Source organism: Rhamphochromis sp. 'chilingali' (genome assembly GCF_963969265.1).
Source record: "Rhamphochromis sp. 'chilingali' genome assembly, chromosome: 16".
Lineage (NCBI taxonomy): Eukaryota > Metazoa > Chordata > Actinopteri > Cichliformes > Cichlidae > Rhamphochromis > Rhamphochromis sp. 'chilingali'.
In genome coordinates this window covers 17883140-17897496 of record NC_137943.1, presented here as the reverse complement: position 1 = coordinate 17897496, position 14357 = coordinate 17883140, and the positions used below count along the sequence as shown (strand labels likewise).

Here is a 14357-nt window from a genome sequence, read left to right as displayed (position 1 = left end):
CCGGGATTTGTGAACTAGGCCATCTTGGGACACGCTTCGAGGGGGCCAGTTCCTTGCATTACTAATCCTCTCTGCACTGCTCATGCGATCCTGTGAGGCACTGCGAGGGGCAACTTGAAGGTGGGGTGGAGGTCCTTGGTATGACCGGTCATGGGAAGTACTCCTTCGCCGTATCACCTTAGGACCCCAGTCTCCCCGCATAACGTGATGAGTAGGGCCAAAGCTGGCCTGACCAGCAGCTCGTAAACTGTCCAGCCTCTCCTGGATAGTCCGACTACCATGAGAATGGATCCCTTTGTTGTCAATGTACTCCCTGTATGTCTGGTAAGTGCGCCAATCAATGCTCTGGTGGTTTCCTGGGTAGTTTGACACCTGAGCTCCATATGGAACCATTCCAGGACCACCGGGATAGACATCTGCCTTTCGAGGTTGAGGATACTGGGCCAGTGACCCAGGCCTCCCCCTAACAAAGGCAGGTTCCATAAATTCCATCCTGTGTGCTGGAACCATGCGCCCCATATGGGCTGTATTATGAGGAACTACCACTGTCCTCACACTGTCATTGCGCATGCACACTGCTGTTTGGCTCTTAGGATACGATGCCAGAGGTGGTGTTGGGGGCACAGTAATCTCCTTACGGTACCCATGGTCTGGAGGTGCTGTTGGCGCTCGGCAGACCTGCCCCACCGAGTCTGTCGGCTGGGCCATGCCCGTAGGCTTACAGTCTACTCTGGGGTAGCATAATGAAGGTGGATCAGGAATGTGACAGGCATTTCCGCTGTAGCTACTGTGGCCACGGAGGTAGGCATCCTGGGAGTAGGCCTAGAAACACAGCAACAGAGAAATGTTTATAACAGATGAGAACAAGTAGCAATTGCAAAGTGTGCATAACACACGTCAGTTCGATACTAGCTACTTACAGAGAAGTCAAGCGTGATATTACAAATGTTACTGCATGTATGTGTGTGGGCAGTGCATGTTGCAGTGTGAGTGAACGCGGAGGCGTTTCAGGCAGTTCAGCTGTGTCAATGCTCTTCATCTGCTCCTTATTTAGAATTCTCATGGTAATAACGTAGGCTAGTACAGTATATAAACCAAAGAAGAAAATTTTTAACTAAAAGAAACAATGTTTCCAACACATTATTTTATTTTATTTTTTTAAATGGTACAGTGTGGTGTACTGGTGCTTCTACAACATTACAGCCTGTGTTCTCCAAGCTTGTGGTTACACAACAGCTGTCCTTTTTAGTATAAGGAAAAATGTCTCGCCCATCCAAGAAACAAACATTTACCACAAACGCTAACACCAAAAGATAATTGGCAAATGGTGCACAAGCCTACTGAACTTATTTAGCCCCAACAGTGACACTTTCTGTAACACCAGTATATTAATAAGCTAACCGACTGGTTTATGGGAACAAAATCGATAACATAAAAACTGTCATAAATGGACATAAATGTGGAAAGATAACCAATGTTTCCATTTACCCACCTCAGACTGACAGATTACAGCCTCAGACTGACAACCGGTTCCTATCGCTCACAGAGAAACTGCTATATTTATCCCCCTGGTTATTATCCAACGTTCGGAAAACCATGCTCCATACACATGCTAATAAAGTCATTTCTAATAAATACAAACCTAAACATAAAACTTCTTCTAGCACATTAAACTATGTGCTGTTTATCTGGTATACTCAGCATACTGTACATACAGCAAAGCATGAGACCTGTAAAGGTATGAGGACTTTGATCCCAACAGCCTTACAACCTTTCATAAAGCTGTGTGTTTCACAGAAATCACTGACTGACTCAGTTCTTCCCTTTACAGTTCAGAGGTCAATGGCCTTTATCAAACTAATGACATCTGACATGGAGAATGAAGAAGGGGCGAGGCCTTGCTGAGATGCCAGCTGGATGCCTACTGAAGTGTTCAATCTAACAGGTACTGCAGGCACAGTGCATCGCCCATTTCTACAGTCTACACATTTCAATCATGAGCACGGAGCTGAGTATTAAACACTCATGCGAGCCAACTGAAAAGCAATCATGTAAAACCTGAAGTCAACATCCAGCAGTAACAATGACACACACGCATGACATATGCAAAATGATACAGCAAGCACAACACGTCAACATCAAGAGGCTACCCAGTGTTCTGTTTCCTTACCAGATTAGTAGTCTCCAGAGAAATAGGCTGCCATCACAGCGTGAGAAAACGAGAGCGTTAAGAAATCATGGGAGAGAGGGTGGAAGAGAAAAAGATGCCAGCAGAAGAAAATGCACATGTTGGGAGAAACAAAACAGATTCATCGGGGAGAAAACATGAATCAGCCATAGCTGGGCTTGACATGCTAAAAATATACTAGAGCTGCAGTGGCAGTAGAGAGGGATGAAGAAGGAAAGATGAAGCAGGGGGTTGCCACGTTACGACCTGCCTATGCCAGTCTGTCCTGGGTGAGGTGACAAGAGCAGAAGCTTGCCTCTCATGCTGCTCTCATGTCTTCACGGTTTTATCCATATTCAGCCAGAATATTACGCTAACTGAACAAGGTGCCTCCAGTCTATGTCTCCCTCTCCTTCCCTTTGGTACTGCTCACATGACAGAAGCAGCAGCTGCTGATTATACATTCAGCTGTGATGGTACAGCTCCCCTCCCACTCCATCCTCCTCTCTCCCTCTCCCTTAGCATCAACCTGTTCAAAACACAGGGAAGTCAGCTGATTTTATCTTCTGGTTTCAGCTCATCATTCATCCTGTTCCTTTTATTTCCCACTCTGCTGTATTTTCTCCGCTCTCACGGTGTGCCGTCCTCTTCCCTTTTCTGCTCCTACAATGTTCAATCCATCTCTTTGCTAAGCAACTGCTGCCTGTCTCCAAGCACTGAGTGTGCTGCCTCCTAAAGTGTAACGTCTTGCTGCCAGCACCTCCAATAATCCTCTTGTTCTTATGGACAGTTCCTATTCGTGCCTACATCAACATATTTTTGCGCGCGCGTGCGTGTGCGCATGTTTGCCATTTGCAACACTGCAACCATGGATTTAACAACACACGTGTTTGAGGCTGAACTGTGTGAATGATTACAGATGGGAAAAATGGAGGCAGGAGGGAAAGAGAACCTATCAGGGAGAAGGGGTGGAGTGACAGTCAATTGGTTACTAGAAAAGAACTGTGGGAGTAGTCAAGGGAATGTGACCAATAATTTATTTCTCTCTGATATTTACAATGTTAATTCTAGTCGACTCATTAAAATGCTATACATACAGTGTAACGTTTTACATAACTTGCCTGTTGTGGGAGAAATGTGAAGCTTGCAGAGAGATGACCATTTGCTAAACAGGATTTTGATATTGCAAAGGTGGATGCCAAAATAAATGATTCATTGAATTAACCATCAAGTTTATTATGAGAATTTAATCTAGCCATAAATGACCCCTAAGGAGTTTTTCTAGGTAACACAGAGAGCCCAGCTCGTTTATTATCTAACTAATGAACAGGATGTCAGATAACAACAACCCCTAGGGAGAGTATTCTTTAGCTATTTGACAAAGCACTTACAGTAATTTGCTATAGATATGAAACAGATGAGTACACTTTCACTTTTGTCTGACTGTGTAAAATGCACAGTAGCTTCAAAGAGCTGCCTGCAGCATGCATGAAAGATTAATGATGAGATCTCAAGTGTTCATAGGTATGAGGACTTATCTCTGCACGTTAAATTGTTTTGGGGACATGCAATACTCACAAAGAACAAAGACAAAGGCAATATATGAACCCTAAATATTGAGCTGTGCGATTAGCACACAGGGTTCACCCGTTTTTGGGTGAAAAGCTGGAACTACCACCATTTTTGTAATACCTAGATCATTACTAATCAATTTTTCCTCCAATCAAAAACCGTAAAAAGAGACAACCAAAAAAAACAAAAACAAAAAAAAGAAAAAGCTGGATTGATTGCTAATGTTAATCAGTCTCACAAACTAAAATAACAGCAATAACATTACCAAATCATACAGCAACTGATTCCAAAATATAAACTTCAAAATACTGTATTTGTTTACATTTTAACTGGGACTCTCTTGTGTTTAAACCTTCTCATTTTCCTGACTCTTAATCACAAAGTGCTGCCACAACTAAAGCTGGTTTTTAGCTCACATGCAGCTTGGAGGGAGGGCATTAGCTTCCTGTTACCAGTGCCGCTTCATTGACACTGGTAACAGGATAAGCACTGATTAACTACAGCTGATATAATTCAAATGTGATGTCGGCCCTTTTAACCAGCAAAAATGCATTGCATGTGCTACCTATAAATGCAAACTATTCTAACACCGCCAGAATACTTTCTATAGAGATCTTTTAAAAAAAATAAATAAATAAATCTACACCTGATGCATGCATTTTTTTTATTTATTTTTTTAAAGTTATTATTACTACTACTATTATTTTAGGAACTGGATCCAAAATTGAACCAAACTATCAGCAACCTAATTTTAATGGTTTCATATTTCTTTCCATAATATTTGAACTCCGTTCCCATTTAGCTTTCAGCTAAAATCAGTCCTTTTTAACATTGCATTTTCTGAGAAGTAACAGTAACAACATGCACAGGTTACTGTCGTGGATTTGAAGCATCACTGCCACTTCTTGTAAACCACTTACTCAACTTTTAGTTGTATTACAAACAATAAATTCATTATCTAACTTCTACCTAGAAGTAAACAGCTGAGCTGCAGAGAACATTTATCCACAAATGGTGAGAATAAAACTTCTTTTAAAAAACAGTTGATGTCTTTCATTCCTTGGTTTATTTTTAATGTGCATGGTACTTTGTATAAACCCAGATGTATAGATGAAATAAACTCAAAATATATGCGCTATTTAGATTGGCCTGTGTGTCAACAAGTTAAATGTATTTTTTAATAAAGCTTCCTTTACTGCTCCTTTTGGGCCATTTCAGCGGTTCTGTAAGCAGCACTTCTGGAGGACAGAAAGGGTGCACTGGCCTGATTAGGAGGCCTAGATAGAAAACTCTGATGGGATAAGCTAGCTTGCCTACATCTCATAACTGCTGTCCCGACATGAACACCTTAAACTAGAGCAGCTCTGTCACAGAACAGAAGTTATTACAAGGCTAGAGAAAAGAGAGCACTCTTTCAAAAAAACAACAACAACAACAACTTTTTAAAGCTAATTTTCAAAACAGGATTGCAAAGGAAAACTTACCAGTTGCAGTACATCCTCATCTTTTGGCATTACACAAAGTTCAAGGAAGTCACCACTGCAGGGGAGCAAAAGAAGTTTTAAACAAGGCAAGTAAATCAACAAGCATGAAGCACACAAATTCATACTCAGTCTTACCTGTCTTGGATCAAAGATATAACCTCGCAATAAGCTTTCCCAATGATGCTTGCTCCATTCACCTTCACTATTCGATCACCTGATAGAAAACAAAATCAAAAAGAAAAGGCTTGAGTGACATCAGTGACAGAATCCTAGGAAAACTTCAAGCTCTTTGTGTGAGGGAAACATGTGCTCATGACAGAAAATAAAGACTTGAGCACATGACTATGACTTCTTAGTAAGGAAAAAAGTAACATAGTAACATAATGAAAGTTTTCAATAAGTGTGGTTGAAGGGTTCCGTATTGACTAAAATCCTTAAAATCATTAGGGTACCCGGCAGAAAGCAGCAGGCCTGGCTTATGTTGTGCATAACAGTGAAAGGAATGTCAAGACAACTTAAAACTGCACTCCTTGCATTTTTGCCCCTATGCTTTCAGTAGGACAATATCATAGAGGAAGTTGCAGACTGTGTTACTGTAATATGCCTCTTCTGTTGTAATGCTGTGACTTCCAAGAAATTACACCCCCATGAACAACCTCTTTTTGGTAGTTTTTGGTAAATAATGATGACTGGCTGACATTTGACAGACCTGTGCAAAGTCCAGCGCCATGAGCAGGGCCACCTTCCTTGACCTGCTTCACAAAAATAGTGTCCATTGGTTCCAGTCTATTTCGCTGCCTTCCTGCTGATAGTAGAGAACAGAGTACACTTATTTATAAACCATATGCAATACAAACACATGAAAACATATCAAATGTATTACAGGGTAGTTCTGAAAATTTACTCTTAATGAGGTTTCCAACTTCATAACAAAGAAAATCCTGACAAAGAAAAGATTTATAAAACCTTCAGAGAAGAAAATCCTAAATGTTTAGTACAAATGACAACAATTTCTTACCGAAGTACAAGCAGACCTATGATGTAGATTCATTTTTTAACCTTTGCCCTTTTTTCACAACTAAATCTAAAAATTTGGAAAAACAAAAAAACAAAAACAAAAAAAACCCAAGCTGACCCCAAGACGTAAAATTGCTTTATAAATTGTCACATATGAGAACAGAGAGGTTTGTCACAAGCTTTGGAAGGATGCAAACCAACATTATGCCTGGATAGTAAGCTGTGGTCTGTCCAATTCTTTCTGTTTTCAATAGACATGGTCATTAACTGATTGAGAGAGGGAGAAAAAAAATTAAACAGGGAAGTGGAGCTTTGTGATTTTAGGGACAGTGATAAAAGAGAAAGAAACCCGTTTGATCATGCAGCTCCTGTCTCCTAGCAGCTGCAGAGCCATAGAAAAGAGGGAAAAAAAAAGGGGGGGGGGGATACTAAAACTAAGACGAGGTAGAGTGACAGTGTGTTCAGCTGCCTCAACTCCCACTCTTTCCTTATAAACTGAGCAAAAGCTCTGGGCACAGCCAAAGAGTGGCCCAATCGTTAACATTCTGCTAGTGAGTCATCCCAAACTAGAGCAGACAGAAAAGCCAGCATGAGAGCGGGCGTGATAGTATTAAAATACTCCACATTTGTTGTTGTTTAGAAATTCAGACATGATCTTGTAAGACACCTAATGATCATGCCACTGACAGGCCGATAAAGCTAATTATTTTTACACCAGACCAAACTCAAAATTTATTTATTTTTTTTCTCCCCCTCCTTTCCACACACCCGTAATTACTCATGCAGAATCACATCCTGGGGACATTATGTAATATAGTACAAGACTCCCATACTGCTACACCAAAAAGAGATGCTCCATCTGGTGGTATTCTGAGAAGTTGCAAGTCCTAATTTCTTCAATGAAGCCATCTAAAAATGCCACTAAGAACATCTAGATGCATGTTGGGAGTTGCACTGAATAAGAGACAGACTAAAACAAATGGCAGTATTAATGTCACCAAGGTATAATAGCTCACACATAAGCTTAGCACCTCACTAATCCCGTTGGCGCCAAACCATTTCCTGTGCATAACCAGTATTTTGAGAAATACGTGTTTGTTTGCTTTATCCAAACGTGGATGTGCAGATAAAGATTAAATTCATTTCTCAATGTTCGGCACAGATACACAAAAACAAATGCACATGCCACAAAAGTTTGAGTGTTCCTTTAAAAACCTTTCCAAGAAAATGGAAAAAAAAAGGAACAGGTTTGGATTGCTCCAGGAAAACTCAAGAGAAGTTTGTGCCCACAGCTGACTCATATTTATCTATGCAGGTTTCACCGTTATGTTAATGAAGACTATTAAAATATAGTGCAAAATAATTTCTAGGCAAAAACTGAATAACCCACCATAAATTAGCTTCATGGTTAAAAACAAAAATATTAATGCCTGTCCCCCATAAGCAGTTTTAAAAAAGACAGAGCTGTGAATGAGGTAAAAGGCAGCAATTATCAGATCACTGGTGAACCCAAACGTGACCCGAGCCATGACAGAGCATCTTTGTCTTGGGAAGAAGCGGACTCTTGTACAATTTGTGAATGGATGGTGATGTGGCACACCATAACCACAGCACATCCATAACTCGGATTCTTTTTTTTTTGGGGGGGGGGGAGGGGGGGGGCTTGTTGGTTTTAAGTAAATTCACATTTCCGTCTTCAGAATAACAACCAGCCTTCATCTGAATGATCAGTTATGTCAACAGCAAATTAGGGTGGATGCAGTGTTTTTAAGACTCACTGAGGTCTAATTACCAAATAACCCGAAACCCGATTTTGAGGCACAAAACTATGTTTATTAAACTGTTTAGAGACGTTGGGGATCGTCCTAAAGGTCATTTTCTTTTTCGGATAGTTCACATATACCAATTCTCTTGTTTGTTTTTTAACATCCTTGTATGAGTTTCTATTAACTTTAACATTTAACCTGGATGTGGTAAAGGCTAGCAGCAATAAGACAGCCACCCTTAAACATAAGTCTGTTGCTGTAATTTGCTGTTTTCATCCATATCCATTAAGGTCAAGTTCCTTAAATGACTTAAAAACTTTTGAGAAAACTCTTTATGATTCGTTTTATATTATTAGTGTTTCCATCACCTTTTCATGTGAAGGTCATCTATGCAATGAAGCTCTTTCTGTAAGTAATTCTACTTCATCCAATTCTTCCCACATTAATTTGCCTCCTACTGTTGTCCCGACAGATTTTTTTGCAAAAATACACAAAACTGATGGGACCATTTGCACAATAATAAAACTGAGTTGCACTGTAAATAAACCTATAGAATACTGCTTTGGTGTATTTTTATTCTGAATAAAGAAATACACGTCAAAAACTGATTCATAACAACAACAAAAAAACATCAGAGGTACGACAGTGCAGCTTTATCCTCCACGTTTTGGGGAGGCAGCATGTTTGTTTGCTTGCTGACTCAGACTGGACTGAAAAGCCCTCAGGTTGGCTTTTTTCTTGCTGCCTGTGAGCCCCTGTGAGGAGCATTATAAAACTACCGGGATTCTTTAATATTCTCCGGCTTACCTGATCCAAAGCAGCAAAGCGCTGGGCAGAGTGCTGGGCTTCTAAAGTGTTTCAATTTTGGGGGGTGAAACAGAAATAATATACTTTAATGGCACCTTGCTTTCCTGTAATGTTACTTGAGGTTTTATATCTGAACAATAAGCAAGCTCAATATCTGCTGTATAAAGTATCAGAAAGTGTTCATAATAGTTTTATTAGAATAAACACCTAAGAAATTATCTTGGAAAGACATCTCTGATTTAAACAGTAAAGTGTTACAGCTTGAAATTTCTATTTGGCCTAACTTGTTGAACTGTGAAGGGAAAAAAAATACCCAGAGGTGAATTTCCTTTTTAAAAAGACCAACACTCTTAAAGATGGCCACTAAAGACATTCTTCAGAAATATTAGATTTTGTTCATATTAGCCACTAGACACTAACACTTAACAACTTTAGATCGTGATCTTCCGAGGACTTTATGGGGCTTTCCATTTTGTAAGAAAACAAAACGATTACTTGTACATTTAATAAATAACTTCAACATGTGCGAGCAAATTTACATGGCTACTTTCCAGCACATGTTTTGCTCTGCCGTGATTATAAATGTCTCATAGATTTACTGACACCCACAAAAATAAGTTGAGCAGATGGACCAACGTTCTTATTCAAAATAATTGGAGCAAAATTTAAATGAAATCCATTCTAGCCCAACAGGTACAAGTACATGCTCGGTGTCCATTGAAGAATGACAACACAACATTGTTTGAAAGATCTGAAAATACTTCCTTGCAGTTTCAGTAATTGAATCTAGACATTTTCAGTCTCACTTGGCAAAAACTCAAGGACAGTGCATTTCCTCAAAACTGGCCTAAATCCAAAAAAATACTTACAAACAAATAAACATTACAGGCACTTTTCTAATTTCTCTTCTTCTCTACTTTCTGTTTCACTATATCACACTTTAAACAAAGCATGTGACGTATTGGTAACTTCAGGCTACTCCGGTTATTCTGGTCACATACCGAAAAGGTAAAAAACAGTAATGGATTGACATACGTCTGCCATAGACAGGGTGTGAATATTTATAACGAAGAAACCAAACCATAACACTCACTGTCAAACACCGCTTGTTGAAAACTGAGACCATCTCTTTCTAAGGGCATGAAAAAGGCTGAAAAGCAGCCAGAACAAAATGTGTAGTGAGGAGAGTCAGAGCAGGACAGAAAGAGGTGGTGCTAAACAAACCTTTCACAGAAACTACATTGTACCCAATGCACTTTATGTACACATAAAAAAGGAAAATCTTGGTGTATTTTACTGCATATAGTAACTATCTTTACATAATATAGTATTTTGGGGTTGTTGTTTTTTTAATTACCAGTCTGTTCTTCTTATTTATTTTTTTCTACTTTTGTATTGTTTTCTAATACATCTCTAATTCACCTCTTCCTTTTGGCCCTTGTGCTGCAGTAACAAGCTAATTTCCACAGTGTGGGATTAAATAAAGTCTATGTCTACTCACTACGTTAGAAGAAAAAAAATTAAAAAATAAAAAGAGCTGAAGGGTGGATGCAATTCAGATGAACTGCTCTGATTCAGCAGTACTGAAAGGTAGGAATAAGAAGAAACAGCTGAATTTTTCTGCTTACCTCTGCGGCCATGATCTTCCTCCTGTAAAAGCACAGAAATCCTCAAGTGACTTTGCTGCTCATGGTCAGAGTCTTTTCAGTACTAGGCTTTTTGCTGACTTAATGCTATCTTATGTGATAAGAGGCAAACAATACTCAGGTCAATAAAACTCATGAAAGTTTCTGAGATGTGAAATCTACCGGAAAGTAGTGCAGCGTTGACTCCGGCGGGTACACAATGAAGTGTCGAAGGGTGAAGCCGAAGCCTTGGGATGTGCGATGCAAACGCACAGTTTTCGGCCTCGGCCATGAGAATGGCTCGTCATCTGTTGGGTACGGCGCTGCGGCCGAATCAGCCAAGCTCCTCCACTCTGGAGTGTCACTCTGAACAAAGAAAGTTTTAAGAAGCAATTAAAAAAAAAAAAAAAAAAAAAAAGAAGCATCTTTTTCTAAAGAAGATTTAAAATAGTTCTGATAAAAGAATTTTTTAGCTACATAATCTAGGAATGGGCACAAATAAAAAGATAAAGTTAAAAACAAAAAAAAAAACAAAAACAGAACTACATCATATGTTAAAGCCACCACAAATTCCCACATCAACAAACATCCTTTTCAGAGGAATTACTGTGCATTAGCATAGGGTCATTCATTTCAGCTTAACATAGTGAAGAGGAGAATGGGCTTATGAAAAACATTAGTGGTTGCCCAGTGTTTACCATCAAGTCATTTCAGAGTATCCCATTTACACAGCTGGAGTAGAGCATGTCAGGCTTTAGACATCACTCCTGTGTTTACTGACTATTTATAGCTTCACACCTTTGTGGTATCGTGTTTGTAGCAACGCCTCCTTTACACAGAACTCCTCCTTTCAAATATGCACTACTATTTCAGTTCGCAAACACTTTTTGGGCCATCTCTCATTAGCTTTTGAAGGATGGCCCAAAAAATAAATACAATTAAAATCTACAGCGTCGTTAAATGACGCAAGCCTGTTACTTTCACATCACTGCACGTTTTACTGTTTGTGTTGGCAATAAAGGCAGCATCTGCTGCGTAAAACACAATGTAAATACGGATAAATTATTTATTAGTTTGTTCAGCAAGTCCACAAATGTCTTTGTGGCTTTCACTTTCAATGGTATATTATCAAGTATCTTGCCTAATAAGTCATCCCCCAGTGAATGCAAGCCTTAAATGGTTTTGTAATCACTTATTTTCCTCATATTTGTCAAACTGTGAGGACAGGATGCACAAACACAAGAAGCATGTCCTTTTATTCTCACCGTTTTCAGAATGTATATGCAAAATACATTCGACTTTTTCATTGAAATTGTCTTAAAGAATAAATACAAACATTAAAAAGTACATCAGATATAAATATAGCATAGCAAATATATAGCAAATATAAATAAAACACTTCGACAATAATGATTTTAAAAACACAAAAAGAGCTTAACGCTTTGATTAAAATCCATAGGCTCACACTTTTTGAAAATTTCCAAGTGAAAATAACAACTTCGTCATATAATTAACAGCTGGTTTCTGTCACTTAACATAACAGCTTATAAATCTGTCCTACATAACCTCTTTTTTTTTTCTTTTTTAAACTGACCTCAAGCCAGTGTTTATACCAATCCTGTCATTCTCCACTATAACTTTCAGAACACCTCTATCCAATCAGCCTTGAAAAGTCTCAATAAACATAAATAAATAAATCTAATTTCCTCATCCTGTCTCAAACAAACCCTCCCCCTCCCCACTGAAGCACAGACTTTCCCCAACAATGTGAAGAATTTGATGAGCTTGCATTCAGGCCATCTCTGCTTGGGCAGAAATGTTAAACAAAATGTCAGAAAACTGGGAGGAATTACATCCATTTTCAAACAACCTATGAAAAGAATTTGAAAGAATTTGTTTGTACACATTAAAACAAACAAACAAAACTTGTTTTTGTTTGTTTTAAGCAAAACCAAACAGCTGTTGCACACAGTGATGAACGGACAAAACAAACATTTCAAAAAACAGTTTGTCAGCACAGACCTAAAACTTTCCAACTTTCCACCCAACTACTCTTGAGTACTTCGCAGACTGATCAGACTGTCTCACACTCATTGACTCTTCTCAAATGTTATGCATGCCTGAAGGTGTATACCAAGTTAAGGCATGTTACACTGTGTTCTCTACAGCCTTCTTAACAGTCTTATTTGGCCACTTTGACCAATATATTGCTGAAAGGGACAAACTATTTGAAATACATTTTACTTCAAGCAACATCACAAGCAGGGCACATAAAGGTTTCAAATGTACACAGGATAAGAAACCAGAGCACTAATAGCTGGCTGGGAAACAGAGCTACAGGTGCAGCTGACACCCATGTGTTTTGATTAAACCAGCAGAACAGGTTTTCCTTTGAATGAGCTTTGGCTGTACTGTGATACCAGCACTTCCACATTAAAGTCTATGTCTGTATGAGCTCTGGTTGTATTAAATGTGTGCCCAGACGACTGTTTCTGGTGATAGGACTGGATGTTTGAAATGCCTGCACTGCTGCCCTTGTGTCTCCAGGGCAAGTCAGCCTCAGTTTACTGGATCAGATTTAGCAACTTGTCCAGAGAATAATTTCCCAACCTTTAATCTTTAGACATGGTCTGGCCATGCAGTGTTATCATTGCCACTCGCATAGTTATTAATGATGTGACATTCCAGTAAATTCTAGATGGGCATTTCCCTCACTTAATTTAAAAAACCAAAACAACAAACAACAAAAATGGGTATTGTTGTGGAGGAGTTGTATCAACCTCACAGTTGATACCACTTTTAAACAACTGTGAGAAGAGGTCAAAGGGGAAGCAACATAAAAGAAAATCATGACTTGTGAAAAAGGGGCTACAAAGAAAAGCACATGAAAGGAACGTCCACATCAAAATATGACACACCTCTCTTTCCTGCCCACAAATGAATGCCTCTCACCTATTTATGAATCACTAGAATGCCAGACTGTTTGCACTGGGTGAGGCAGTTTGGAGAAGGTTTGAGAAGGCATTTGCTAATCTGGTGGACGTCTGTTGGAAATTAAAAGTGACCAGACCCGCATCTCAAATTTTGGTGCTGTAAATAATCACCAGAGCAGCAAATATCAAATATTTAGAGGTTTTAGAAAATTACCAAGTAATTTTAAAGAGTTCCTTTTTTATTCTGAATGAAGGGTCTAAAAGTCAAAGACAGCCTGAGAAGCTGGAAAGACAAAGACAAATGCAGTATTTGAGTTTTTAATAGTAGTGTTTCAATATGTTTGAGCTAATAACTGCTTGATCCAGCAACACCGTCTGCACACTCAGACCAAGCTAAATGTGAAGACTTGTTGCTCCTTTGTAAAAACTCATTTCTTTCCTCAGTTTCCTCAGATGCTTTTGTTTTTCTACTAAGGGAAATATTACCATTACTGCTCTATAAAGTAAAACCTAACCCAGTTCCATATATTGATCCCAAATGTTGACTAAATCTCTAGTAAGAACCACTAAAATTATCAATTAAAAAAAGAGGGGTAAGAAAGACTGACAGATAAGATTACAGTAGATACAATGCATCTACAAGAAGACAGACCCACCATCACTCTTCTGCTTTCTCCATGTTCCTTGCATCTGTACACTGTTGAGTCCTACCATTTAAATGCTTCCCTGGGTAAAGAATGGCCACATAATTAAATAATGTGACAGTGGAAACAGTAACACTACTGCAGTGCACGAGCATTTAAAACACCAGCACCCTGTGACGTTGACTCTGAATGGGTCGGTTGTAGGGAGTTCAGTTAGTGCATCACATTGATACCTTGTTTATGTTAACGTTTGTACTGTAACGTTTGTGTTAGCTTACCTGTCGGAAATTTCTCAGGATCACGCTTGCAAAAAGGAACACCTTTTTAGTTCTGCTAGCTAAT

At 39.0% G+C, this 14357-nt stretch overlaps 1 protein-coding gene across 4 annotated transcripts in view; it reads right to left on the bottom strand.

Moving 5' to 3' along the window:
- arhgap21b (Rho GTPase activating protein 21b) overlaps positions 1 to 14357 on the bottom strand; it is a 38454-nt gene that overhangs the window by 15938 nt on the left and 8159 nt on the right. The window contains exons 3-9 of one of the 4 annotated variants that reach the window (XM_080862149.1): positions 10622 to 10804; positions 10442 to 10463; positions 5933 to 6025; positions 5359 to 5437; positions 5224 to 5278; positions 2171 to 2197; positions 1 to 822 (exon numbers count right to left, since the gene is read on the bottom strand). The exon at positions 1 to 822 is cut by the window's left edge and continues 751 nt beyond it. In XM_080862149.1, coding sequence (XP_080718275.1) covers positions 1 to 822; positions 2171 to 2197; positions 5224 to 5278; positions 5359 to 5437; positions 5933 to 6025; positions 10442 to 10463; positions 10622 to 10804 — 1281 coding nt within the window. Of the gene's footprint in view, positions 823 to 2170; positions 2198 to 5223; positions 5279 to 5358; positions 5438 to 5932; positions 6029 to 10441; positions 10464 to 10621; positions 10805 to 14357 lie in introns of all 4 variants that reach the window. The other 3 variants (XM_080862148.1, XM_080862150.1, XM_080862151.1) reach the window with 3 other exon arrangements.